Source organism: Myxine glutinosa, chromosome 1 (genome assembly GCF_964187855.1).
Source record: "Myxine glutinosa chromosome 1, kmMyxGlut1.1, whole genome shotgun sequence".
Taxonomy (NCBI): Eukaryota; Metazoa; Chordata; class Myxini; order Myxiniformes; family Myxinidae; genus Myxine; species Myxine glutinosa.
In genome coordinates, this window is record NC_136261.1 from 132,004,387 (window position 1) to 132,030,880 (window position 26,494).

Consider the following 26,494-nt stretch of genomic DNA (forward strand, 5'->3'; position numbering starts at 1 on the left):
AATCTACACTCAATACCCCATAATGACAAAGAGAAAACAGGATTTTAGAAAGTTTTGCAAATTTATTTAAATGAAAAAACTGAAATATTACATTGACAGAAGTATTCAGACCCTTAACTCAGTACTTAGTTGAAGCACCTTTGGCAGCGATTACAGCCTCGAGTCTACTTCGGTTTGACGCGACAAGCTTTGCACACCTGGATTTGGGGATTTTCTGCCATTCTTATTTGCAGATGCTCTCAAGCTCTGTCAGGTTGGATGGGGATCGTTGGTGGACAGCCATTTTCTGGTCTCTCCAGAGATGTGCGATTTGGTTCAGGTCAGGGCTCTGGCTGGGCCACTCAAGGTCCTCCACAGAGTTGTCCCTAAGCCACTCCTGCGGTGTCTTGGCTGTGTGCTTAGGGTCATTGTCCTGTTGGAAGGTGAACCTTCGGCCCAGTCTAAGGTCCTGAGCTCTCTGTTTCAGGTTTTCACAAAGGATATCTCTGTACTTTGCTCCGTTCATTCTTCCCTCAACCCTAACCAGTATCCCAGTCCCTGCTGCTGAAAAACACCCCCACAGCATGATGCTGCCACCACCATGCTTCACCGTTGGGATGGTATTGGGCAGGTGATGAGCGGTGCCAGGTTTCCTCCAGACATGACGCTTAGAATTGAGGCCAAACAGTTCAGTCTAGGTTTCATCAGACCACAGAATCTTGTTTCTCACAGTCTGAGAGTCCTTTAGATGCTTTTTTGCAAACTCCAAGCGTGCTTCCATGTGTCTTTCACTGAGGAGAGGCTTCCGTCTGGCCACTCTGCCATAAAGCCCAGATCGGTGGAGTGTTGCAGTGATGGTTGTCCTTGTGGAAGTTTCTCCCATCTCCATGCAGGATCTCTGGAGCTCAGCCAGAGCGACCATCGGGTTCTTGGTCACCTCTCTTACCAAGGCCCTTCTCCCCCGATTGCTAAGTTTGGCTGGGCGGCCAGCTCGAGGAAGAGTCCTGGTTGTTCCAAACTTCTTCCATTTAAGAATTATGGAGGCCACTGTGCTCTTTGGAACCTTCAATGCAGCAGAAAATGTTTTGTAGGCTTCCCCAGATCTGTGCCTCGACACAATCCTGTCTCTGAGCTCTGCAGGCAGTTCCTTCGACCTCATGGCTTGGTTTTTGCTCAGATATGCATTGTCAGCTGTGAGACCTGGAAAAAGTAAGTACACCCCAAGTAAAGTTTTGACTTTTTCAACATATTTCAACATACAGCTATTTGATTTTCATTTCAACAATATTGAAAGATAAAGGTGATGCAATATAACAAATATCATGAAACATTTACATTTTGTAGTCCATTGTATAATTTAAATAAACATAAATGCAAATTTTGCATGTGGAAAAGGTAAGTACACCCCAACATTTATCATTACTTCAAATACCTAAAATTAGAATCAGGTGCACCAGTTCAGGTGCAAATGATTAGAACATCATTGCAGAGGATCTTGGACGAACCTGTCTTCTTTAAACCTCAGACATTTAGTTTGGTTTGCTCTTTGTTGTTGAGATGTGCGGCGTCATCATGCCGAGATCAAAAGAGCTCTCTGAGGCCTTCTGAAAGAATGTTATAGATGCCTACGAGTCTGGGAAGGTATTTAAAAAGATCTCCAAACAATTTGAAATCAATCATTCGACTGTCCGGAAGATCATCTACAAGTGGAGAAGATTCCAAACAACTGCCAACTTGTTCAGGCCAGGCCGCCCCAGCAAGTTCAACCCGAGTGCAGACTGCAAGATGCTGAAAGAAGTCTCGAAGAACCCCAGAATGTCATCACGGGACCTACAGGTAGCTATTGCCACTGTTGATGTCAAAGTGCATCTAAGCTGGCCTCCAAATCCTCCGTCGTGCGAAGTCCTTCCTCGGCACACCTGAGCTCCTCACCACATACAAGGCTTTCATCCGCAGCTCAATGGAATACTGTTCTCCCCTATGGGCCGGTGCTCCTGCCTCACACCTAGCTCGGCTTCACGCTGTTGAAACGAAAGCTTTCAGAATTATTGGAATCTCCCGCGATGAAGCTATCTCTGAGGGCCTTTCACTCACTCACCACAGGCAGGTAGGTGGTCTTTCTGTCTTCTACCGACTCCTCTCCGGCCTTGCACCCCCAGCTCTCTCTGTGCTCTGTCCCCCAAACATTCCTACAGGTCGCACAAGATCTGCCAGCAACCCTCTGATGGTTAAACTGCCGAAATCTCGGCTCTCTGCTCATCTTCACTCTTTCATTCCTCTTTTCTCCCACCTCTGGAACAAACTCCCTCACTCCCTTCAATCCCACTCCTCCCTCCAGGTCTTTAAAACAGCTGTTCACCACCATCTCTTATCTTCCCCCATCCAAAACCTTGATCTTTTCTACCCCTGCTAATTCACCCCAGATCCACCTTGTTTGAAATTCCAACTTCTTTCCTGGAAGTCCTGGCAGTGTCCATCTGTGTTATACCTCTCCCACCCCCCCCCCCCCCTTCCCATGCCCCGCCCCAAAGCCCTCGCCCTCTCTCAGATCTCTCGATGTCTCCATGTCTCTCGGTCCCTGCTCTCAAATGTTGTGTTTGTGTCCTTCCCCCTCTCTCCCCATCTTGTCTACCGCTCCCGATGTTATATGTTTTATGTGTCGGTTTGTCTTTCTGTGTGATTACTGTTCGCTCTTTCACGAGCCTCGATCTTGTATACAATTAAAAAAAAAAAAAAAGTGCACGAGTCCACCATTAGAAAGCGGCTGCACAAATTTGATCTACTTGGGAGGTGTGCTAGGATGAAACCTTTGCTGTCCAGACAGAACATCAGAGCAAGACTAAAGTTTACCAATGAACACCAAGGCAAAGACCTGCACTTCTGGAACAATGTGCTCTGGACAGATGAGTCAAAGGTGGAGCTATTTGACTACAGTACCAGAAGACATGTTTGGCAAAAACCAAAGACAGCATTTGACCACAAGAACTTGATACCAACTGTAAAGCATGGTGGTGGAAATATTATGGATTGGGGCAGCTTTGTTGCATCATGAACCCCACATTGGGTGTACTTACTTTTTCACATGACTCTATATATATATGTATGTGTGTGTATATACACACTTGGCATTTATTATGGAATTTTTCTTTTTTATATTGACTTGGGTTTACTTTCTTAACTCAGTATATCAATCTGGTGAGTTTCTTTTACACTTTGGTGATTTATTTGTGAAAAGAACCATGTCACTGATTGTCTGTCGCAGCAAGAAGCCAACAACAGAATAATATCACAGGTGGCGTGGCAAAATGTACGGACAGGTGCATTTGATGATTGGCTTCACAGTCGGGTATACAAGGGTTGTTGCGTTCTGTATTAGTGGGAAACAACTGCTGCACGTCTACAAAAGTTATTGCCGCTTCCTCTGGAGATGGTCCGTCAACTCGACAATGTTGTTTGTCATGGAGTGGTGGCTTTACGAAATTACGGCATGAAACAGCGTGCTATTGCTCGGCAGTATGGCATCACTCAAGGTCAGGTGTCAAAGATCCTGAAACGAAATGCTCAGAGGGGTGTCCCTACTCCAATACCGAGGCCAGGACGTCCCCGCAGAGCCACAAGGAGGGATGATCGCCAGATGCACCGGTTAGTCTGCAATGGCCGTACCAAGTCAGCTAATCGGCTTAGGGCTGAGTGGCAGCAACTGACAAATGTACCTGTATCCAGAAGGCTAGTCAACTAACGACTGGTTCAAGCAGGCTATCGTTGCAGGCATCCCCTGAGAAAGCCACGCCTGACCAGACAACACCGCCAGCGCCGATTGCAGTGGGCCAGAGAGCACCGTCAATGGCAGCCAGGACACTGGAATCACGTGATCTTCAGTGACGAGTCTAGATTTCTGGTCTATCATCAAGATGGCCGTGTCCGAGTGCGCAGACAAGTGCATGAAGCCTACAACAAAGATTGTATAGTACCAAGAGTCCAAGCTGGAGGTGGTGGGGTGACCGTTTGCGCTGCTTTTCATGCAGGGGGCAAAACTGACCTGGTTGTTCTGAAATGGAAACCTGAACCAGTTCAAGTACAGGGCCATTCTGGAAGAAACATTGCTTCCATTTGCTCGTGCAGCCTTTCGAGGAAACTTTGTCTTCCAAGATTACAATGCACGGCCTCATCTTGCTCGCATGATCCAACACTTTCTTGCTGACCGTGGTGTAGAGCATATAGAGTGGCCTGCCATGTCCCCGGATATGAATCCGATAGAGAACTTGTGGGCAGAATTAACGCGTCAAATCGACCACTTGGACCAGCAGCCCTCCTCTGTGCGTGAATTGCAGCAGGCTATTGTCACTGCATGGCAAGCGATTCCTGTCCAAACCTTGGCAAATCTCGTGAACAGCATGCCTCAATGTGTACGTGCTCTCCTGAATGCTCGTGGGGGTTACACGAAGTACTGAACTGTAATTTTACTGTCCATAATCCCAGTCGTAATTTAACTTTTGCTTTGGTTAAAAAAAAAATTGGCTAATGTGCAAAATAAAGAGATACTTCTGGAAAACGTACAGAAGTTTAACACAGTACTGTTCATGAATTGAGTTTGATATCAGTTTACATCACTTTCAAGGATCAATTTATTTGTTTCGAAATGTCAAATTTGGTTTTTGTTTCTTTTAAAGGTCACATTAACAAAATCTAGAATAATTTCAACATAATTCCAATGAACTTTTGGTTCTAAGTCATCTTGAAAAGTAAGTTCACCCCCACAAAAAAAATATTACATATTAAATGCGAAGTCTGTCTATATGTATGTGTGTGTATATATATACTGAAACGCAAAAGAAACTTACCACCTTTGAAACCTTTAAATATCAACAATAACACTGCGTGTAGTAAATGTGTGAACTTATTTGTGGACAATAGTGTCCTCACTGTCAGACAAAACGGTCACGGATGGTCACTTGAACCTTCAATGGTCACTTCATAGCACAGATGTTGAACAGCCGTTTTGACTGTCGGTGATTAGCCAAGGGGTACGGGATGATTTTAATGAGCTGCACTTGATGTCGTGATATTGGCTTTAAAAAGGCCAGTGCAAAATGGGCATTTCAATCAACATGCCACGATTGTCAAGGGATCAACGGCAGCGTGCCCTGGGCATGCTGCAAGGCGGACTGAGCTACCGTGAGGTGGCACGTCGCCTTGGCTGTTCACACCAGACGATATCGGCCCTGGTGGACAGAGACACCTTCCACAACTCTGCAGATGACAGACCTCGATCAGGGAGGCCAAGAGTCACCACTGCAAGGCAAGACAGGCAGATGGTCCGAAGTCACCTGCGGGATCGATTCCGTCCAGCATCCCGCACTGCGGCAGAAACTCCAGGGCGTGCAAACCCACGGATCTCCAATGATACTACACGAAGACGACTGCATGACTATGGTCTGACTGCCAGAAGACCATACAGAGGCCCCGTGAAGACGGCTGCCCATCACCGCAACCGACAGAGATGGTGGCAGCAGCATCAGCGGTGGACCTTGGCGCAGTGGAACGAGGTGGCTTTCAGCGATGAGTCAAGGTTCTGTGTGGACAGTCCTGATGGGCGTGAGCGTGTCTGGAGAAGAACTGGTGAGCGATATGCCGATTGTTGCGTGCGTCAAGCCAACAGGTGGGGTGTCCCAAGTGTGATGGTGTGGGCCGCCATATCAGGCTGGTACAGGACGCCACTGGTCGTTGTGGATGGGAATCTTAATGCCCAGCGGTATGTGGATAACATCCTGCGACCTCATCTGCTGCCATTCCTGCTAGACCACCCAGAACTGAGAACCTTTCAGCATGACAACGCTCGTCCCCATGCTGCTCGCTTTACCACTGCATTTCTCCAAGGCGAGAACATCAACACCATGCAGTGGCCTGCGCTCTCCCCTGACCTGAATCCCATAGAGCACCTGTGGAATGAGCTTGGGAGATGCGTAGTTGGCAGGGCCAGGACACGGGCAGAGCTGCTTCAGATATTGAGGACTGAGTGGGACAGAATCCAGCAGCAATCCATCCAAAGACTGGTAGGCAGTATACGCCGACGATGCACTGCCTGTATCCAAAACAATGGTGGCCACACACGCTATTTAAAGGGGACTGACATTGCACCCTGTGCTGTTCTGAACTGTAGAACAAACTGATGAGATGGTGTATCTTGGTCAAAAACTTGACATGTCATCAATAAAATGCCAATGTTTCAATTAGCAATTGTTGGTTTGTTTTATTTTGACCTGTTACAATTTTATTACATTTCAAACAAGTGGTAAGTTTATTTTGCGTTTCAGTATATATGTTTGTGTGTTTATATATCTATATATATAATTATATATATATATTGTTACGGTTCGCGGTTAAGGATGTTATATTTGCCGAGCGGAGGCTCCGCGACCGAACAGTTGTTCCCCGACTCACCCGATTCACCCAGACGTTGGCCGTATCGCGCCACCGCTATTCAATCGGGAAAAGACTAAGACGACGAATGCAAAGAGGAAGAAGAAGACGTACAGAAGAGTAACGGGGTTTATTATTATCTACACACATAAGCAAAAAGAGCAGTCACGTTTATCTACAGGGGACATGAGACGCAGGTGACACAGTGAAAATTACTAGCTTATACAGACTTAGTTACTACCCAGAACAGCACGAACAAAACAAACTCATGTACGCAAATGGGGAACTTGCAGGCAGGAATGGCTGGAAAGGATGAGCAGGTGGGATCACAGGGCACAGCAAGCAGGTCCACTCCGGGTGGGAAGCGGGGAGCCGGCAGCTCCTTGTAATCCGCTTTACAGCGCACACCGTCAGGCTTCACGCGGCTGGTTGAAACGGGGCTGCACTCCTCTGTTGTATCTCTCGTGTAGCTTGTTTCGTAAAAGCTCCTCGGCTTTCTCTTGGACCCTTTCTTTTGTCGTGTCCCTCTCCACGCAGCTCAGCTCGTATTCCCTTCCTCTCACTTCCCTCCAGCGCGGGACTGACACGCCCTCCACGGTTTCGGTACCGCCCTCTCCCCCGTGCTCTGTTTCGTGACCGTTTATGGTAATCCCACGGTACTATGTCTATGTCTAGGGTACTATGTCTCCTTATTTGGGCATCGCGCCGACGGCACGCCCCTCGTGGCGAGCCACGGGCTTGTTTCCTTATTTGGGCATCGCGCCGACGGCACGCCCCTTGTGTTCAAACAGAGCACGGAGCACATATTCACTCTAGCAGCGAAATGAGAGGGCGTGCACCCCACGCTTGTGAACTGCTTTACCCGCAGATGGAGAGTTTGGCTGGGAAATGGAATGATTGAAGGGGAGCTATTCTTAATTGATTCGGTGCAATGGAGTGTCATTCTAATGGAAGACAAGGCCTTACTCTAAAACACATAATAAGATATAAGCTACTGAACAAGGGTTTTATCGTGTCCTGCAATGTGGTGTTTATGGAATTAACTACCAAGACGCCCTTTTTATCTTTACACAACTCCGGAGGCAGGAGGGGCCATATCCAAACAATGTTCATCAATTTACCACAATACAATACACACAATCAAAAAAATGCAATCCTCATATCCGCAACAATATATATACATACATACATACATACATACATACATATATATATATATATATATATATATATACATATATATATATATATATATATATATATATACATACATACATACTAGGGTGGTGCTCAAAATAATTGTTTTAAAATATTTACTGGGACATGGCTTTATGTTGTTCCTTTTGTTCCAAAATGAAAAGACACCAAATATGAAAGCAATCCGATTTTATTTAGGGGTGCCACATCAGCCTTCAAACTAAAGGTGTCTACAAAACTTTTCTATATATGGATCGAAAGCAAAACCAGAAGTTTGTTTTATGAAAATCCACCCTCCACTCACTTTCTTTGTATTCTAGCAAACACAAGTTACAATAGCTGCACAAATAGCACTATATTGCTATGAAAACTCAAATTCAATGATAACAATCCAAATGTTCAGTTCATAAAATGAAGAGACACCATATCACATAATATTAAAAAACCCAAATATAATGAGAAATGTAACTCCTATTTCTGGGCCTGTTTCACCACTGTTGCCTTCCTGGCATCGGGGTACATCTTCCTGTGAGCAGCAACAACTTGGAGCAGAGCTTGCTTTTGCTCTTCATCCTTTGTAAGGAGCTTATTGTAGTCTTGTATCAATGCGACACCCCTTTCTCCCCTGTCGTTCACCACGACTAAGCCACTGGCGGCTTTCTTTGCTTCCTGAAAGCTGGTTTCTTGCTCCCATGAACCAGGATCCTTATCCATCCAATCAGTTGGGGTCCCTAGGATGCTGAAGAAATGCTTGGTGTGTTTTGTTATGAGGCCAGCGATTGACAGGGCGGTTCCTCGTTTGATAGCTGGTCTCTTTGGAGAGGGGTTTTCACCGTCATTTTTCAATGCTTCAATCATATTGATCTTGCTTTCTTTGTCAATTCTGGTGTCAAAGAATGCAAATGCCACTAGTACTGGGCTCATGTACCACGTGTGGCGGCCAAGTGCCTTCAAGGCTGCCTGAGCCATCTTCTGATTGATTTGTTCAAACTTTTCCAACTTCTTGAAGAGGTTAATGTCATTTAGGGGAGCCTCAATAGCTTGTGGAGCCCGAAACCAAGCCTGTACATACACAAGGCAGACAAAAATGTTGAAGGCTCGGAGTTCTCTCGCCTCTCGAAGTGTCAAGTGGAACTCTGACCGAAACATGAACACCTGTAGTGAATATAGTGCTTTTGCCATCCATCTGGCTCTGTGCATTGCTGGAGCCATGATCCGGATTCCACGAGGTGGGATTCCTCCCATGTAGATGACAGTCAGTTCTAGGAGTTCACGATAATCATCTCGTTGCTGCTGATCTTTCAAACACAAGAGCAAATTCCAGAGCTTCATCCATCATGTCATTGTTCTGTGCAAACTCAGCTGCCGTATCAGGATCTGTGAATCCATTTTTTGGTTGGTGATGGGCAATGGACGGCCACTCCGCCTGAAACCGCTTAAAAAGCTGGATGTCAGGGCCTGATGAAGGACCGAAAAGAGTGGTGAAAACATCTCCCAGAATGATTTCGTGCGCATGATGGCGGCAAGCCAAATGAATTAGTTCAGTCTGTAGCTTCTTTTCAATGAGGACAGCAGCCCCTCCACGAACACCTGAATTGCTGGCCGTTGTGTCAAAAGACAAAGCCTTCACCTTGCCCACAAGGTTCCAGCTCTTCAGTGTGTCCACTACAGCGGTTGCCATAGCTTCTCCTACCCCGTCAGGTAACTATATATATAATGTATAATGTGTATTTATGTATATTTATTATTTAATGTATATTTTATGTATAAATTTAATGTATATTTAATTATAATGTATATATATTGTATAACTATATATTTATTTATTATATTTAAATTTTAATATATTATATTTATTTTTTATATATTATTTAATGTATTATATTTGTCTATATTTGTATAATTGTCCATCGTATAATTGTATATATAATGTATAATATAATATATATTATTATTATTTAATGTATATTTACTATATATTTATTTTTAATATTATATTTAATGTATATATGTAATTATGTATTTATTTTGTGTATATACAGCCCAAAAAATGGGAATTCCTATTTTTGCATGGGCGAAAATTCATCACTGATGTGGCACCCCTAAATATTATTGGATTCCATTCAAATTTGGTGTGGTTTCTTTTGACACCAAAAGGAACAAACATAGACCATGTCCCGGAGGAAATCTGCATTTTGATTTTTTGAAGCCCACCCTAATACATACATACATACAACAACAACAACAGGCTTTTTAAGGCCATTTTCGCTGCAAGAGCGGGGGTTAGCCTTGCGGTCCCATGCTCCATTTTGCCCTATTTTCTGCATCTTCCCTTGTTAACCCCCTTGCCCGCATTTCTTCTTCGACCTTCTTTAGCCAATTCTTTCTCGGTCTTCCCCATCCTCTACTTCCTTCTACATTCAGTTCCATCACTCTTCTCAACCAGTCACTTTCATCCTTCCTCAACACATGACCAAACCATCTCAAACTGTTTCTCTTCACAGCATCCATCACAGGCTCTAGTCCCATCATCTTTCGCAATTCATCATTTGTCTTCCTCTCTCTCAACGATACTCCACACATCCACCGAACCATTCGCATTTCCACCCTTTCCAGCCTTCGTTGCTGCTCTACGTTCATTACCCATGTCTCGCTCCCATAAATCATAACACCTCTCACACATGCAGCATACACCGTTCCCTTCAGCTTCAACGACACTCCCCTCCTCGTCAGCACTCCACTCAGTTCCCGAAACTTCTTCCATGCACATCTCACTCCATCAACCATTGCAAAGTCTGATCCACCTTCTCCATTCAGCATATCTCTGAGGTAACAAAATGTTTTCACACCTTCCAGCTTCACGCCATCTCCAAGATCCAACTCAACATTCCCTCCATCTGCAGCTCCCTCTGTGCACACCTTACACTTGAATGTAGCTGCCACACTGGTTAATGACCCTCTCAAACCACTACATTTTTGATGAACCCACTCAGCGCACATTGTACATTGAATGGAGTTCACTCTGACACCCTTCCTGCACACAGCACACGGCCACTTCCCAGTTCTTTCCACCTCACCACATGCTTTACCACTTGCCATCACCTTCGTTTTTCCGATATTCACCTTCAGACCTTTTGTCTCCACACATTCCTTCCACTTGTTCATCTTCTCCTTCAGTCCATCCATACTTTCTGCAATCAACACCAGATCATCTGCATACAACAACTCCCACGGTAAAGCCTCCTTTACGTTCCAAGCCAGCACCTCCATCACAGCTACAAATAGTAGTGGACTTCGTACCGACCCCTGATGCACTCCCACCTTCACCTCAAACTCACCACTGTTCCCATCCTTCGTCCTTACAGCTGTGCGCGCTCTTTTGTACATTTCCTTCACTACTCTGATCAACCATTCCTCCACTCCTAACTTCCTCAATGCCCATGTCACTACTTCACGTGGAACCCTATCGAATGCTTTCTACAGATCAACAAACCCAAGAAAAAACTTCTTCCTCTTCTCCATGTACTTGTCCTGCAACTGCCTCACAATTAAAGGCGCGTCAGGCGTTCCTCTTCCCGGCATAAATCCAAACTGCATTTCGTCGTTCTTCACTTTCTTCCTTATCCTCCTCTCCAACACCCTTTCCAATACCTTCATTCCATGTTGCAATAACTTTATCGCTCGATACGAGCCACAGTCCAGAGGGTCACCTTTCCCCCTGCATAGAGGGATGAGGGTACTCAGTTCCCAATACACTGGAATGCGGCCTTCTTTCACCACCAGATTGCAGATCTCTGTCATTCTCTTCACACCCCAATTTCCCGCTGCCTTCAACATACCTCCCACAACTCCCGTCGGCCCTCCCGCTTTTCTACTCTTTTTTGCTTTTATCGCTTGACGAGTAGAAAAGCGGGTATATATATATATATATATATATATATATATATATATATATATATGTATGTATATATATAATATGTATATGTATATATACATACATATATATATATACATATATACATGTATATATATATATATATATGTATATATATGTAGATATATGTACAGTATATACAGTATATACACAATGTCGTATATATACAATATATATATATATATATATATATATATATATATATATTGTTGCGGTTTTGAGAACCCACACAAGTAACATCATTAAAGGTTAAAGGTTGCACCCCATAGATAGGCCACAAGCAACACGTAGGACACCATAGGATGTTAGTTATTTCATAATATGTGTTTAGATAAGGCCATGTCCAGTAGTTGCATCTGCGTTGTGTCAAACAAATAAGAGTAGGCCCCTCATCCATTTTGCAGCCTCCCTCCAAGCGACGCCATTAAGCGCTCTCCAGTCTGTGCCCCATCGGCCCTCCCAATTTGTTACGCTCCTTGGCCGGCAGCCTTCGCTGCCCTTGGGCTTCCGCTCGAACCAGCCCAAAAGCCACGAGGTGAGGCCCGAAAAGGGGGGCAGAGCGCAAGGATGGAGGTGCGGCGACGTCAAGCGGCCATCAAGGCGGAGCCGGTAAGACAACACCAGCCAATCAGGACTAAGGTGAGATCGCCTGACAGGGCGTGGTTGGGGCTTCGAGAGCGTTCGCTGGCTTGGCTTATAAAAGCGCGCACGCAAAGCCCTTCGAGAGGACTTGAGAGTATGTGCGCTTTACCAAGAGAGGACTGATGCAACTGCACTCGTTATATGAGGTTGACCTTCAGTTCTGAGCGGGGAGGGCTGATGCGCTTTATTTAGAAGAACTGGTACGAGAGTTGAGTACGAGAGGGAGAGACGCGCTGTGGCAACCAGCTTACAAAGGACGAGCGCGCGGCACGCATTGCCGAGAACTGCAGCGTGCAGGACATTGGGGAAGGGGCGCTTGGAGTGAGTAATACCGGGAGCGCGTGTAAAGGCGCCGGTACGCATATTACATACGCGGCCAAGAGCCACGAAGTCACGCTAGCCCAGCTTCCCGACCTTTCCCCGACACAATAATTGTCCGCTCGCACTTACGCTACGCGGAGAGCTGTCTGCCGTCCACCATCATCGCCTGGTACGGGTCGAGGAACGGAGCCGGACCGGAGCCTGAACGCCATCACCGGACCTTCCACCATACCTTCGTCATCCCCGTGAGAGTGAATCTGAGAGTGATCGGGCCCATGTCCAGGGAATAGAATAAGACTGTTATTAAGGCTGCTCTGTGTACTTTTACTTCCTCTTTCCTTGTACATTCTTTCGTTTCCTCTTCTTTGTACATTGTTAATAAATTACCTGTTCTTTCTGGTTTCCTCTTAATCCGATCGTCCTAGTCTTTTCTCAATTGGGTAAGCGTGGCACGATTCGGAACCGCTATAATCGGGTCTAGTCCTTGTTAACAGCTCGGGTCGCGGATTGCTATCCGTTCGGCATATTCAATCAATATCCGTGATTCGAGCGGGAGTTATTTCCTTGCTTCACGGTCGGTGTTAGTACTTAGGTAATAGGACTAAATTCGACCAACAACCCTATTTAACACCGACCGGAAGGAACGTGATAACTTCGGGATCGCGTCGGCCAGATAAAAGACAAGGGGATTAACCCCCTCTTGATAAGGGGAGAGCTGACATCGGAGATCCGCAACAATATATATATATATATATGCAGTTTGTCACATCACTGAACTACTCCCTCTAACATTTGTGAAATCGTACCAAACTTCCTGTCTGCACCTACCACCTCCTGTGTGTTTGTCCAAAGGGTTTTTTGTGTTTTGCAAAATTATTAAAAGTAATTGAAAAAAAAAAAATTTCAGCTTAAATCGTCAACATAAATTGCTTATACAAATGTAATTTAACGAATATTACAAATATATTTGTGCAAAAGACATGTTTTTATTATGATTGGCGGAAATCATGACAACACAGCAACTCACGTACAGTCATTTATATCCTCAGTTAAAACAAGCCCTTGCCTCTGTCGTGACATGTGATGAGGTGAGCGTCGGAGCCGATCCATGTTTGGATATAGAAACGATGTTTATATTGTTTATATCCAATGGAATGGGATGGTGGGCAGCCTTACATCACAGCACGCTTGGATTCACTCACAAAGGAGTTCACCCTATGTTTATTAAACATACATAACCATTGACTATTAATAATACACAAACTGATAATTCACGAGAATCTTACTCCTTCATCTTATATCACTATAACTTACATGTCAACCCTGAACAAAACCTTCATTTTATGTATGCAAGATGCTTATTCATTTTTGAAAGCATACCTTACTGTTTGTAGTCTTTCTTCTGATACCTGCTTTTATCCTTCCAATTTCTCTGCAAATTCAAGCTGTAATCCCACTTGTGTGCAGCTGTTCCCTGACATGCGTAACAAACGCAGCACTGGTCGAAGCGTGTTTGCTGCACAAGAACAAGCACGCTCAGAAGAGGAGCTTCATAAGACTGTCTCTGGAAGTGATGAAATTCGGAGACGGCCACGTAGCCCAATGGAATGGGATGGTGGGCAGCCTTACATCACAGCACGCTTGGATTCACTCACAAAGGAGTTCACCCTTGGTGATGATCATAAATATGGTGGATTTCACAACCGCAGGCTGCAGCCCGTTTTTGAGTACACCTTCTTTGTGGTGGCTGATATTGGAGGCTCAGACACGGTAGGATGTGCAAGCATTTTATTGCATTGTTCGTTTGTGCATTTAAACCTTATCTGCATGTAACAAAAGCTTTTATAGCACTTCCTATGCTATAAACTCAGCTGGTGTTTGTCCAGGCAAAAATCTTTAAGAAGTTTGAAATAAGTGATTCAAAGCTGAGAATAAATATTAGGAGTGAAGGAACTGCGCTCCAACGCGAGTCGAAAGAATTGACGCGACCAAAGACGGAATTCGTCCGAGTTGCTTTATTGAAACAAAACAGCTCAGGTATTCTCACAAGCCCGTTTATCGGGCAGAAATATATATACACATTTATGTCGGGAAGTTTGCCCGGCAAAAGCTATACCGGGCATGCCCGGGTGTCAAGGGCGAGCCTTGGAAAGGCGAGTCTGGACCTGCCCGGGCGTGTTTGGCTGCGGCCTGGCAAGTCGAGGCTGGGCGTGCCCGGGCGCTCTGGGCGAGCCCTGGAAAGGCGATAGCGGGCATGCCCGGACGCTCTGGGCGAGCCCTGGAAAGGCGATAGCGGGCATGCCCGGACGCTCTGGGCGAGCCCTGAAAAGGCGATAGCGGGCATGCCCGGATGCTCTGGGCGAGCCCTGGAAAGGCGAGAGCGGGCATGCCCGGGAAAGACGAGACCGGGCGTGCCCGGGAGGTTCGGGCGTGCCCGGGAACAGTGAGTCCGGGCATGCCCGGGAGAGGCGCGTCTGGCCGTGTTCTGGCCGGTGCAAGGCGATTGTGTGCATCCAGCGGTAACCGCTACACACGCCCCTCCAGAATCGACCTGCACCGGCAGGGTCAATTTAAGGGGGGTCCGGATGACCCGGCCGAAGCGACCCCTGGAGGGTCGTGGGGAGGGGTCCGACGTGGTGGTGGGTGGTCGAGCGGGGGGAACTGTGGACGGGGGGCGGCCTCGCCGCGGAGGAAGGGCCAACCGTGGTGGTCGGTCGACGTCCATGTGCGCCGGTTTGAGGCGGTCCACAGAAATCCGGTCCGGCCGGCCGCCGAAGTCGACGATGAAAGACTTGTCGCCCCGTCGCAGGACCCGGAAGGGCCCGTCGTACGGCGGCCGGAGTGGCCCCCGGTGCGCGTCATGACGCACAAAGACGTACTCCGCTGTGCGAAGCGCCGGGGGGACGTAGGACTGGGGGCCACCATGGCGGGACGTCGGCACGGGGGCAAATCGTCGGGCGGCCTCCTGGAGGTCCGAGCGCTGGCGAGCGGCGGACCAGGGACTGGTAGCATCGGGCACAAATTCGCCCGGGACGCGGAGCGGCTGGCCGTAGACGAGCTCGGCGGCGGACGCCTGGAGGTCTTCCTTGGGGTCCGTGCGAAGGCCCAAAAGGACCCACGGCAGCCGGTCGGCCCAACTGTCGTCCTGAAGGCCGGCCATGAGTGCGGCCTTCATGGAGCGGTGAAACCGCTCGCACAACCCGTTGGCTTGGGGGTGGTAGGCCGTGGTGCGGTGCAGCGTAACCCCCAACGAACGGGCGACCGCGCCCCAAAGCTCAGACGTGAACTGTGGGCCGCGGTCGGACGAGATGTCCGCTGGTGCGCCGAAGCGCGCGACCCAGGTGGCGATGAACGCCTGCGCCACGTCGGCGGTGGTGGTGGAGGCGAGGGGCACAGCCTCCGGCCACCTGGTGGTCCTGTCCACCATGGTGAGCAGGTGGGTGAACCCCCGCGAGGGGGGCAGGAGACCCACCAGGTCCACGTGGACGTGGTCGAAACGCCGTTCAGGCACGGCGAAAGGTGCCAGCGGGGCCTGGGTGTGGTGGTGGACCTTGACCCGCTGGCAGGCCGTGCAGGCATTGGCCCAGTCGCGGATGTTTCGTCGAAGGCCGCGCCAGACGAAACGCGCCGACACCAGCTTCTGAGAAGCTTTCCGGCCCGGGTGAGAAAGGCCGTGGATGGAGGCGAAGATGCGGCGCTGCCAGGAAACGGGCACGATGGGGCGAGGCTGGCCCTGGGAGACGTCGCAGAGCAGGACGGTGCCCGCGAAGGGAATGTCGGCCAGGCGGAGGCCCGTGTCCGCCGCACGGAGTGCCTGCACCGAGGCGTCGGTGGTCTGGTCGGCCGCCATGAGCGCGAAGTCCACGCCGAGGTGGACCGCGTTCGCGCTGGCCCGAGAAAGACAGTCGGCCACGGCGTTGTCTTTGCCGGCGACGTGCCGGATGTCCGTGGTGAACTCCGACACGGCGGAGAGGTGGCGCTGCTGGCGGGCCGACCACGGCTCCGTGACCTTAGCCATTGCGTAGACCAACGGCTTGTGGTCGACGAAAGCCGTGAACGGGCGGCCCTCCAGGAGGTGTCGGAAATGGCGAACGGCCAGGAATAGCCCGAGCAGCTCGCGGTCGAACGTGCTGTAGTTTAACTCGTTCGGCCGGAGTTGCCGGCTGAAAAAAGCGAGTGGCTGCCAAACCCCGTCCACCCATTGCTCATGGACGGCGCCCACCGCGAAGTTGGAGGCGTCCGTAGTGAGGGCGATGGGCGCGTTGAGCACCGGGTGAGCCAGCAGCATTGCGTCGGCGAGGGCCCGTTTGGCGCTGGCGAAGGCCGCGTCCATGGCCGCGGACCAAACAATGTCATGCTTGGCCGGCTTGCCCCGGAGGGCCTCGTAAAGGGGCCGCATGAGCTGAGCAGCGCGGGGCACGAATCGGTGATAAAAATTCACCATGCCGAGGAACTCTTGGAGGGCCTTGATGGAACGGGGACGCGGGAACGTGGTGATGGCCTCGACCTTGGTCGGCAGCGGCACGGCCCCGGTCTTGGTGATGCGGTGGCCCAAAAAGTCAACGGTCGTCGCGCCGAAGTGGCATTTGACCGGGTTGACAATTAAGCCGTGCTCGCTGAGGCGACCGAACAGTGTTCGGAGGTGGAGGAGGTGCTCGGCGCGGGACGTGCTGGCGATGAGGATATCGTCCAGATAGACGAAAAGAAATGGCAGGTCGCGCAGCACGCCATCCATCAAGCGCTGGAACGCCTGGGCCGCGTTCTTGAGGCCAAACGGCATCCGCAAAAATTCGAACAGGCCGAACGGCGTGATGACGGCCATCTTCGGGACGTCGGCCGCCCGGACAGGTACCTGGTGGTAGCCCCGTATCAGGTCAATTTTCGAAAAGATGACCCGTCCCGCCAAACGGGCGGAAAAGTCCTGAATATGCGGGATCGGGTACCTGTCGGGGGAGGTAGCGTCGTTGAGACGGAGGTAGTCGCCACACGGGCGCCATCCACCCCCCGGCTTTGGCACGATGTGCAGTGGCGAGGCCCACGCGCTATCGGAGCGCCGCATGATGCCGAGGTGCTCCAACGCATCGAACTCGGCCTTCGCCACGGTGAGCTTGGCCGGGTCGAGGCGGCGGGCCCTGGCGTAGACCGGCGGGCCCGTAGTGGGTATGTGGTGCTCGATCCCGTGCCGCACCGCGACGGCCGAAAACGTCGGCCGCGTGAGGGCCGGGAATTCCGCGAGCAGGCGAGCGAACTCGTTCGCTGCCGGGAGGGCGCATGCCAGTTCGGTCGGCGCGGAGCTGCTCATCGTGCACGCCAGGGAGCTGAAGGTCTCGGCGTTGACAAGGCGACGACGTTTGACGTCGACCAGCAGCCCGTGCGCGCAGAGGAAGTCGGCGCCCAGCAAAGCCATGGGGACGCAGGCGGTCACAAAAGTCCATTGAAAACGCTGGCTGCCGAAGCAGAGGGTGACGACGCGTGGGCCAAAAGTGCGTATGGCCGAGCCATTAGCAGCGACCAAAGAGGGGCCGCAAACGGCGTCCCGCCTGTCCTGCTTGGAGGCGGGTATGACGCTCAGTTGGGCGCCGGTGTCACACAGGAAACGCCGCCCAGACGCTTTGTCCCGAATAAACAGCAAGTTGCCCAAGTGGCCGGCGCTCATGGCTGGGAATGAACGCCGGCCCGGCGGTTTCCCGACCTGCCGAAAGTGCACGGGGGCCGGCACGTCCGAGCCTTGTGTCCGAACCTGGCGTGGTAATAACACCACGCCCGGTCAGGTGGAGGCCCCGGCCGTCGTGTCGGAAGCGGGCGGTGCGGCGTGGCGGCCGCCAGTTGCACCGGCAGTTCGGCCTCCAACCGCGCAGGGCGCTCGGGCGTCGTGGGCGTCGCCTCGGACGGCGGCGGGCTCCAGGTAACCGCGCCGATGTGCTGGCCCGCCGAGGAGATCTTATCGGCTTCCCTGTCGAGGGCGCAGGAATCCGTGATCAACGTGCCAGCCAGGGCGAGGCGTACCGGGTGAGGCAGCTGGCGAAGGAACAGCTCGCGGAACAGAAAATCCGGAGAGTGCTCACCGAGCAACGAGAGCATGTAGTCCATGCGCTCTGACAGGCGCGTGTCGCCGAGCTCGGGCAGAGCGAGCAGGCGCCGTGCGCGTGCTGCCGGTGAGAGGGCGAAAGCGTCGAGGAGGAGTGTCTTCAGCGCGTCGTATTTGTCAGCAGCTGGCGGGTGCTCGAGGAGGCTCAAGGCGCGGGCCGCGGTGGCGGAACCGAGCGCCGCCACAACATGGTGGAAGCGGGTGTCGTCCGCGGTGATGCCTCGCAGGGCGAACTGAGAGTCCGCCTGAGCGAACCAAACAGCCGCGTGAGCCTCCCAGAAGGTAGGCAGTTTAAGCGTCACTGCTGTATCCATGTCGGTAGGTCACCAATGAAGGAACTGCGCTCCAACGCGAGTCGAAAGAATTGACGCGACCAAAGACGGAATTCGTCCGAGTTGCTTTATTGAAACAAAACAGCTCAGGTATTCTCACAAGCCCGTTTATCGGGCAGCAATATATATACATTATACACATTTATGTCAGGAAGTTTGCCCGGCAAAAGCTATACCGGGCATGCCCGGGTGTCAAGGGCGAGCCTTGGAAAGGCGAGTCTGGACCTGCCCGGGCGTGTTTGGCTGCGGCCTGGCAAGTCGAGGCTGGGCGTGCCCGGGCGCTCTGGGCGAGCCCTGGAAAGGCGATAGCGGGCATGCCCGGACGCTCTGGGCGAGCCCTGGAAAGGCGATAGCGGGCATGCCCGGACGCTCTGGGCGAGCCCTGAAAAGGCGATAGCGGGCATGCCCGGACGCTCTGGGTGAGCCCTGGAAAGGCGAGAGCGGGCATGCCCGGGAAAGACGAGACCGGGCGTGCCCGGGAGGTTCGGGCGTGCCCGGGAACAGTGAGTCCGGGCATGCCCGGGAGAGGCGCGTCTGGCCGTGTTCTGGCGATTGTGTGCATCCAGCGGTAACCGCTACAGGAGTAATATTTGCATCTATATTTTTAAAGTATTACAATTTGCTTTCCCATATATATGAAAAACCTCAAGGTGAGGTTTTTCACATTTCCCCATACAGTATATGGAATTTGAACCTGGGGTTGCAACATAATGGTCTATATGCTCAAATGTGGACTAAAACAGGTCATCACAGCTTATATGAACAAGTATGGTTGAGTGCATCTGGATGCATCGGATTCTGTATTTTGTCATTGTTACATATTCTGTTTCAAGTGTGCACGTCTATTGAAGTGTAAGAGTTCATGCTGACATAAGCAAATGTTGTAGGCAACATTTGCAGCGACCCCGTATGCAGAGCGGCTGAGCGCAGACAGCCTACGAGCAGACAATTCACAGTACGATGGCGAGGGCCTATTATGGATCCTGGGTCCAGTGCTGGCTGTTCTTATTATCATCTGCGTTGTCATCGCCATACTCCTCTGCAAAAGGTCTTCCTTGTATTGTTCAAAATAACTGTTTCCATAACATCATTTATCTTATCCATCCTTTCTTATATTTCCCCCTTTTTGAAAAGCCATCTACATATTGTGTCTGCAAACAGAAAAAGGGAGGAGTGTTACTTGAGACTAATGAATTTGATAAAAGAGAGAGAATGAAGATGATTAAGGGAAAAGGTGAGATGAGCGGATTGGGAGGAAGAAAAGGAAAAGGTTGTTGGAAGGAGTTTTGTAGTATGGATATCTGAGAAGGAAGGAATGGAATATTTATGGGATGTATGATAAAGTGTGGATGGAAATTATCCTTGATTTTGATTTGTGATGTGTAGGTTGCTTCTTCTTTATCAATCTTTATAACACAATGTTTTCTTTCTCTTTCCATCTATACTTTTGTCTTTCCCCTTCTCTTAATTTTTTTCTTTTTTTTTCTTTCTCTTTCTCTTTTCATTTTTGTTTCTCTTCCATCTTCCTCTCACTTCGAACTACAAAGCACATTTTAATTTTTCTTGATGCAACGCATGATGAGGACTTATTTGTATATTTTTTCATCCCTTGCCATGCCTGCCGGATAGTGAGACAAACAGGTACGTCAGGACATTCAGGTATTTGCAAAATTGTGCTTTACTCATGGCGAATGTAAATATAATAAAGAGATTAATTTATTTTGTGAAGCCTTAAGTAGTAGAATCAGCTGACAGATTTTTGTTCAAACGCTGTATGTTGCTGCCATCTCATTCATTCATTCATCAAATGATCCGCTGCCCGTTGGCACTTCTCAAGGCTACACCATGGCTCTAATATGTCACTGTTTCTTTATTTTCCTATAATAATTTTCGGCTTCACGCTGTTGAAACCAAAGCGTTCAGAATCATTGGAATCTCCGTGATGAAGCTATCTCTGAGGGCCTTTCACTCACTCACCGCAGGCAGGTTGGTGGTCTTTGTCTTCTACCGACTCCTCTCCGGCCTTGCACCCCCAGCTCTCTCTGGGCTCTGTCCCCCAAATATTCCTACAGGTCGCACAAGATCTGCCTGCAACCGTCTTATTGTTAAACTGCCAAAATCAAGACTCTCTGCTCACCTTCACTCCTTCATTCCTCTTTTCTCCCGCCTCTGGAACAAACTCCCTCACTCTCTTCAATCCCACTCCACCCTCCAGGTCTTTAAAACAGCTGTTCACCACCATCTCTTTTCTTCCCCCATCCAAAAACTTGATCTTTTCTACCCCCGCTAATTTCACCCCAAATCCACTTTTTTGAAATACCAACTTCTTTCCTGGAAGTCCTTGGTGTTCCTTGTGTTTATACTTCTCCCACCCCCCCCCCCCCCCCCCCCACCCTTTCCCGCGCCTCCTCCCCCCGGGCCCTCTCCCTCCCACACATTCCCGGTGTCCTTGCTCTCAAATGTTGTGTTTGTGTGCTTCCCCTTCTCTCCCCATCTTGTCTACCGCTCCCCTTTTTGTGTGCTTTGTTTGTTTGTCTGTTTGATTTGTTTGTGTGATAAATGTTAGCTCTTTCACGAGTCTCGATTATGTATACAAAAAAATATATATCGTACTTCCCGTCATCTTTCTGTATGGTGGCTCACAGGTGGTTAAATAATACGATGGACACAAACCCCATACAAATAATATCCCATGCAAATAAACAGCTATAGTTATAGCATGTAGTATAATCAAATATTGTATACTATAATGATTTGCAAAAACATATTTGTCATAGACTATTCACTAAACCTTTTACCAGGGCCACCATGGAACCCCCTCAAAACACATGATATGAAAACGCATGCCAGAAATTCCAATTAGCTTTGTATTCAGTGAAGATGCCATGTTGTGGCCTACTCACTCCTCAGATCAAGCATCCCATGTGTCAACGCGAGTGGCATTGAAGTTCCATAGTACATTGCGTGTCGTCGCATTTGTTTAAGCTATTTTCTTCCATTGTCTTATTAAATGATCATTGTGCTTTATGGGTGATGTAATAGGTGGCCTTCCTTGAAAAGGTTATGATATTTTAGAATAGGCCTCACTAAGGCCTATTTGGGTTTATAAAAATACCCTCTGGTAGCATAAGCTGCACATCTTTTAGACTGGTAAAAATTGTTGTGGGACAATATGCTATTCCCAAAAGCACCTTTGCCAAAATACGAGATTAAAAATGGAGACCTTCATTCAACAAAATAAAACAGCAGCTTTAGAATGAAGGATTTATTTATTAAATTTGAGCATGCATAACCTCATTATGCATTGTGTGCTTTGGCCTGTAGAATCTAAGCTACTGATTAATATTTGCCCAACAGATTCGATAGAATTGTTGTGCAAAGCTGTGTCGTCATTGTTGCATTGTTGCAACAACATTGTTGCATTGTTGCATTGTTGCCTCACAAACCCCAACATTGTTGCAAAAAGTAAGATTCAGCACTTTAAAACCAGTTTTATTCCAGGAGTGACTTGGAGATCCTATGATGTCGGATCGAATATTTGTTATTTGCCATTAACTCTCGTCTCCAGCAATGGTTGAATTCACAAACATTATTCAACATGATCTGCAAAAAAGCTTAGATCTTCAATAAATGTACAAGACAAGCAACAACATGAATTTTTAATCAACTGTATTTTTTAAAACAACTCGAAACATTCACACATTGCGTCAAATATTACGAGGGTAGACCAGCAATTCTGTGGCACGATTATAAAACTCAGCGAAACTTTTTCCTGACAAATTCCTTTTATAAAATACTTTACTTTCTAAGTGAGCAATTCTAAGGAAGAAGATGTGTGTACATATACGAACAGCCCCCAGCTCTACCCCCTCCTCCCCATCCATCTTTCTACTGTTCCTTCTGTTCTGTTGCGTCCTGATCCGTTCAATGTTCTAGCTCATCCACGAGCCTTGACTCTGTATGCAAAAAAGCTGTCTAGCCTGGGTTCGAATCCTGACCTAGCTATAAACTGTCATCCCAGTGCTTCACAGGCAGGATGATTCATTGATTCATCAATGTGTGTGCAGTCCCTCAGATGGACGTTAAACTGGCATTAGTTGGTGGATGTTAAATACCTCATCGTGTCCTTTGCGAAGACTTCTCTCTGCCCTATCTCCGCCACCATGGCCAAAATTCCAAATTCCAGCCCTAACTTTGGTCGAACGTTGGGCCTGGCCAGCCGGTTCGTGAGAGACTTGGGCCAAGCTTCCCCCAGTCAACCCCACAAGAACATGGGAATAATTGTGACCAGTAAAGAAGAAGAAGATGTGTGTGGAAGTGATACATCGCAGATTTATTTATAGCAATCCAACGGGGGTACCTGGGGTTGCTCAGGTGAAAAATACCATTAACAGATATTTATGTTAACTACCTTTTCCCAGGGTTAGGAGTTCAGAAATACGTTAAAAAACAACAACAATATAATGGAAATTAACTGTCCTATAAATCACAAAAGTCGCAAATATATGAAGAACAGCAGAGACCTGCGGAACCTTCGCACAATGTAGAATGTGATTTCAAGTCCTCAACTCGACCTCCCCTCCCCCGCCCCCTCCCTCACAAACCCCAAGTCGTCAACCTCCTACCCTAAGGCTTCAATGCCCTTTCCACTCCAAGTCTTCAAACCTCATCCCCTCCCCACCTTCCTCCCACCACAACTCATCAACACCCTTCCCCACCGAAAGTTGTAAAATGTGACTTCAAGTCCTCAACTACTCCCCTCTCCCTGAGCAAACCCGAGGCCATGTTTAATGATACAGCATTTGCATATATATGTGAGGTAGGTGCACCAGCCCAGAGGGGAGAGCAGTATTCCATCAAGCTGCAGATAAAATCTTTGTATGTGGTGAGGAGAAAAAAAGGTGACAAGGAAGGACTTCGCATGACGGAGGATGTCCAGTCAGCGACTGGCCTTGGAGGCCAGATTTGAAATGTGGTTTTCCAGGAAAGATCATGGCAGATAGTGAGATCCAAAAGCTTGATTGACAGAATGTTGAGAAAGTGGATGGAAGGGTTTTCCAGACAGTATTTTCAGAGAGACATAGTGAGAGAGTGAGATTTGTCAGGATTGAAAGACATGTTCCACTTGTTTGACCAGTTTGTGATTTTGTCCAGGTCTGCAGAGAGTGAGGAGGCTGCAGACCTCCGATCTGAGGGATGAGATATGGAGCGGCAGAGAGTGGAGTCATCAGAAAAAAGATAGAGAGGATTTTCCAGGGAATTGGAGAGATCAATGATGAAGACCAGAAATAGCACATGGCCCAGAACACCACCTTGAGGAACTCCAGCCTGGACCGGAAGAGGCGGTGAGAAAATTCCATTCAGGGCCACACGTTGACTGTGACCAGAGAGGAAGTCTGCAAGCCGTGTGGAGGTTTCTATGGATACCATAAGTGGAGAGTTTGTTGAACAGAGTGGGATGCCAGACCATATCGAAGGCATGAAGTATGTCAAGGGAGACAGCTCTGCTTTCCTATTTGGCATTGAGGACGTTGTTGAGATCCATTGTAAAGCAACTGCAGATTAATTGACTGTAAATTTCAACCTGTTCCACGAGCAACCAGTTTCATCAAAAACAGTCCGCCAAGAACTTCCACAGAGCAGGATACCTTAGTCGGATTGCAGTTCACAAACTGCTCATCTCACCTGGCAATGCACGTTTGTGAGTCCAGTGGTGTGAGAGCACATGCAATGGACTACCGAACAGTGGAGAAATGTGATATGGTCAGATGAATTGTCCTCCGCCATGTTCTCGACAAACGGACAAGTGCACGTGTGGTGCCAACCAAAAGAACTCTACATCCCTGAGTACTTGGTTCCAACAGTGAAGAGTTCTGGTGGTTCTGTAATGTGGTGGGGAGCATTTTCCTGGCATGGTTTGGGTGCAGTCATTCCATTAGAAGGCAAGGTCAATGCCAATCGCTACTAAAAGATCCCAAGTGATCATATTCACCCCATGTTGCAGAATTTCTTTCCCACCAGGAGGGATGTCTTCCAGGATGGCAATCCCCCCATTCACAGAGCACGTGTGGTCACCCAATGGTGTGATTAGCATGACACTGATGTTATCCATATGTCATGGCCTTCTCAGTCACCAGATCTGAACCCAATAGAGCATTTATGAGACATACTGGTATGACACCTGAGACAGTGTTTTCCACCTCCATCAAACAGGTGTGAGTTGATTGACCTTCTCGTGGAAGAATGATGCCGCATCCCTCCTGCAGAATTCCAAATGTTGGTGGACTCTATGCCATGACCTGTACAGGCTGTACTGGCCGCATGTGGTCATCCAACACCCTATAAAGTGATTTTACATGGGTGTTTCCATTTGTTGTCCACTACCTGTAGAGTGCCATGATATACTCACACTGACCCCACTCCCCTTTTCTTACTGTACTTGTTTCCTTTCTACATCTGTTTCATTGACCTGCCTGTCAGTCTGTTAACCTGCCACCCTTTGTCATTTATCTCTTTAATGAGTCAACTATTGCAGAGGAATTTATATCATTGAGACAGTACCAATGAAGAGGCCAATAAACAGATCTTCATTTCCAGCAAAACTTTATCCTGTGTGCTGCATTATAAATATAAAGTTGCATGCAAAAGACGAGGTGTAGACAACATTGGTGAAGTAGTAAGGACCGGTGTTCAGTGGCAAAGTGTGTCTCTTCATGCGCAATGTTGTCATGTCGGGTGGAGAAGGTGCGCCAAAAGCTGCACGACTAAGTCTGCATGCTGCATTTAAACCTGTGTTGCCTCCCACTATATATATAAATATTGTTTAGTGTTCTGGCTGATGGCAAGACTATATGACAGCAGCATCACAGAACCAAAAAGGTGTCATGTGACTCAATGGTGTGTATAGACTGGGAACATGATGGCCAACTTGATACGTAGGCATTCTCAATAGCAGGGAGTAACTTTGAGTTCTCTTATATATTATGATCTAAATTGGCCAACATCTTTCTGAATCATGATCCCAAGGGAGCTTGTCAATCTATGCTAGAAAAGAGCTCTGTGTGTATGAATTTGTGTCTGTGTTGCGATTCTTGTCAGAGATAGCTGAACGTATTTTGTCAAACTTTCAGAGGTTCATCAGTGAGTGTTGAGGAGTGTTTTAGGCAAAAAAAAAAAAAAAAAAATTAAAGTTCGATTATATATATATATATATATATATATATATATATATATATATATATATATATATATATATATATATATATATACATACATACATACATACATACATACATACATACATATATATATATATATATATATATATATATATATATATATATATATATATACATATACAGACTTGGCATTTAATATGGAATTATTTTTTTCTTGACCTGGGTTTACTTTCTGAACTCAGTATATCAATCTGGTGAGTTTCTTTTACGCTTTAGTGATTTCTTTGTTAAAAGAACCATGTCACTGATTGTCTGTCGCAGCAAGAAGTCAATAACAGGATTACATCACAGGCGGCGTAACAAAATGTACGGACAGGTACATTTGACGATTGGCTTCACAATC

General features: G+C 48.0%; 1 protein-coding gene across 1 annotated transcript in view; it reads left to right on the forward strand.

The window, feature by feature from the left end:
* Positions 1–26,494, forward strand: part of LOC137428581 (receptor-type tyrosine-protein phosphatase delta) — a 417,416-nt gene that overhangs the window by 223,419 nt on the left and 167,503 nt on the right. The window contains exons 16-17 of the mRNA XM_078777195.1: positions 13,961–14,263; positions 19,801–19,961. Of these exons, the coding sequence (XP_078633321.1) occupies positions 13,961–14,263; positions 19,801–19,961 (464 nt within the window). The remainder of the gene's footprint in view (positions 1–13,960; positions 14,264–19,800; positions 19,962–26,494) is intronic.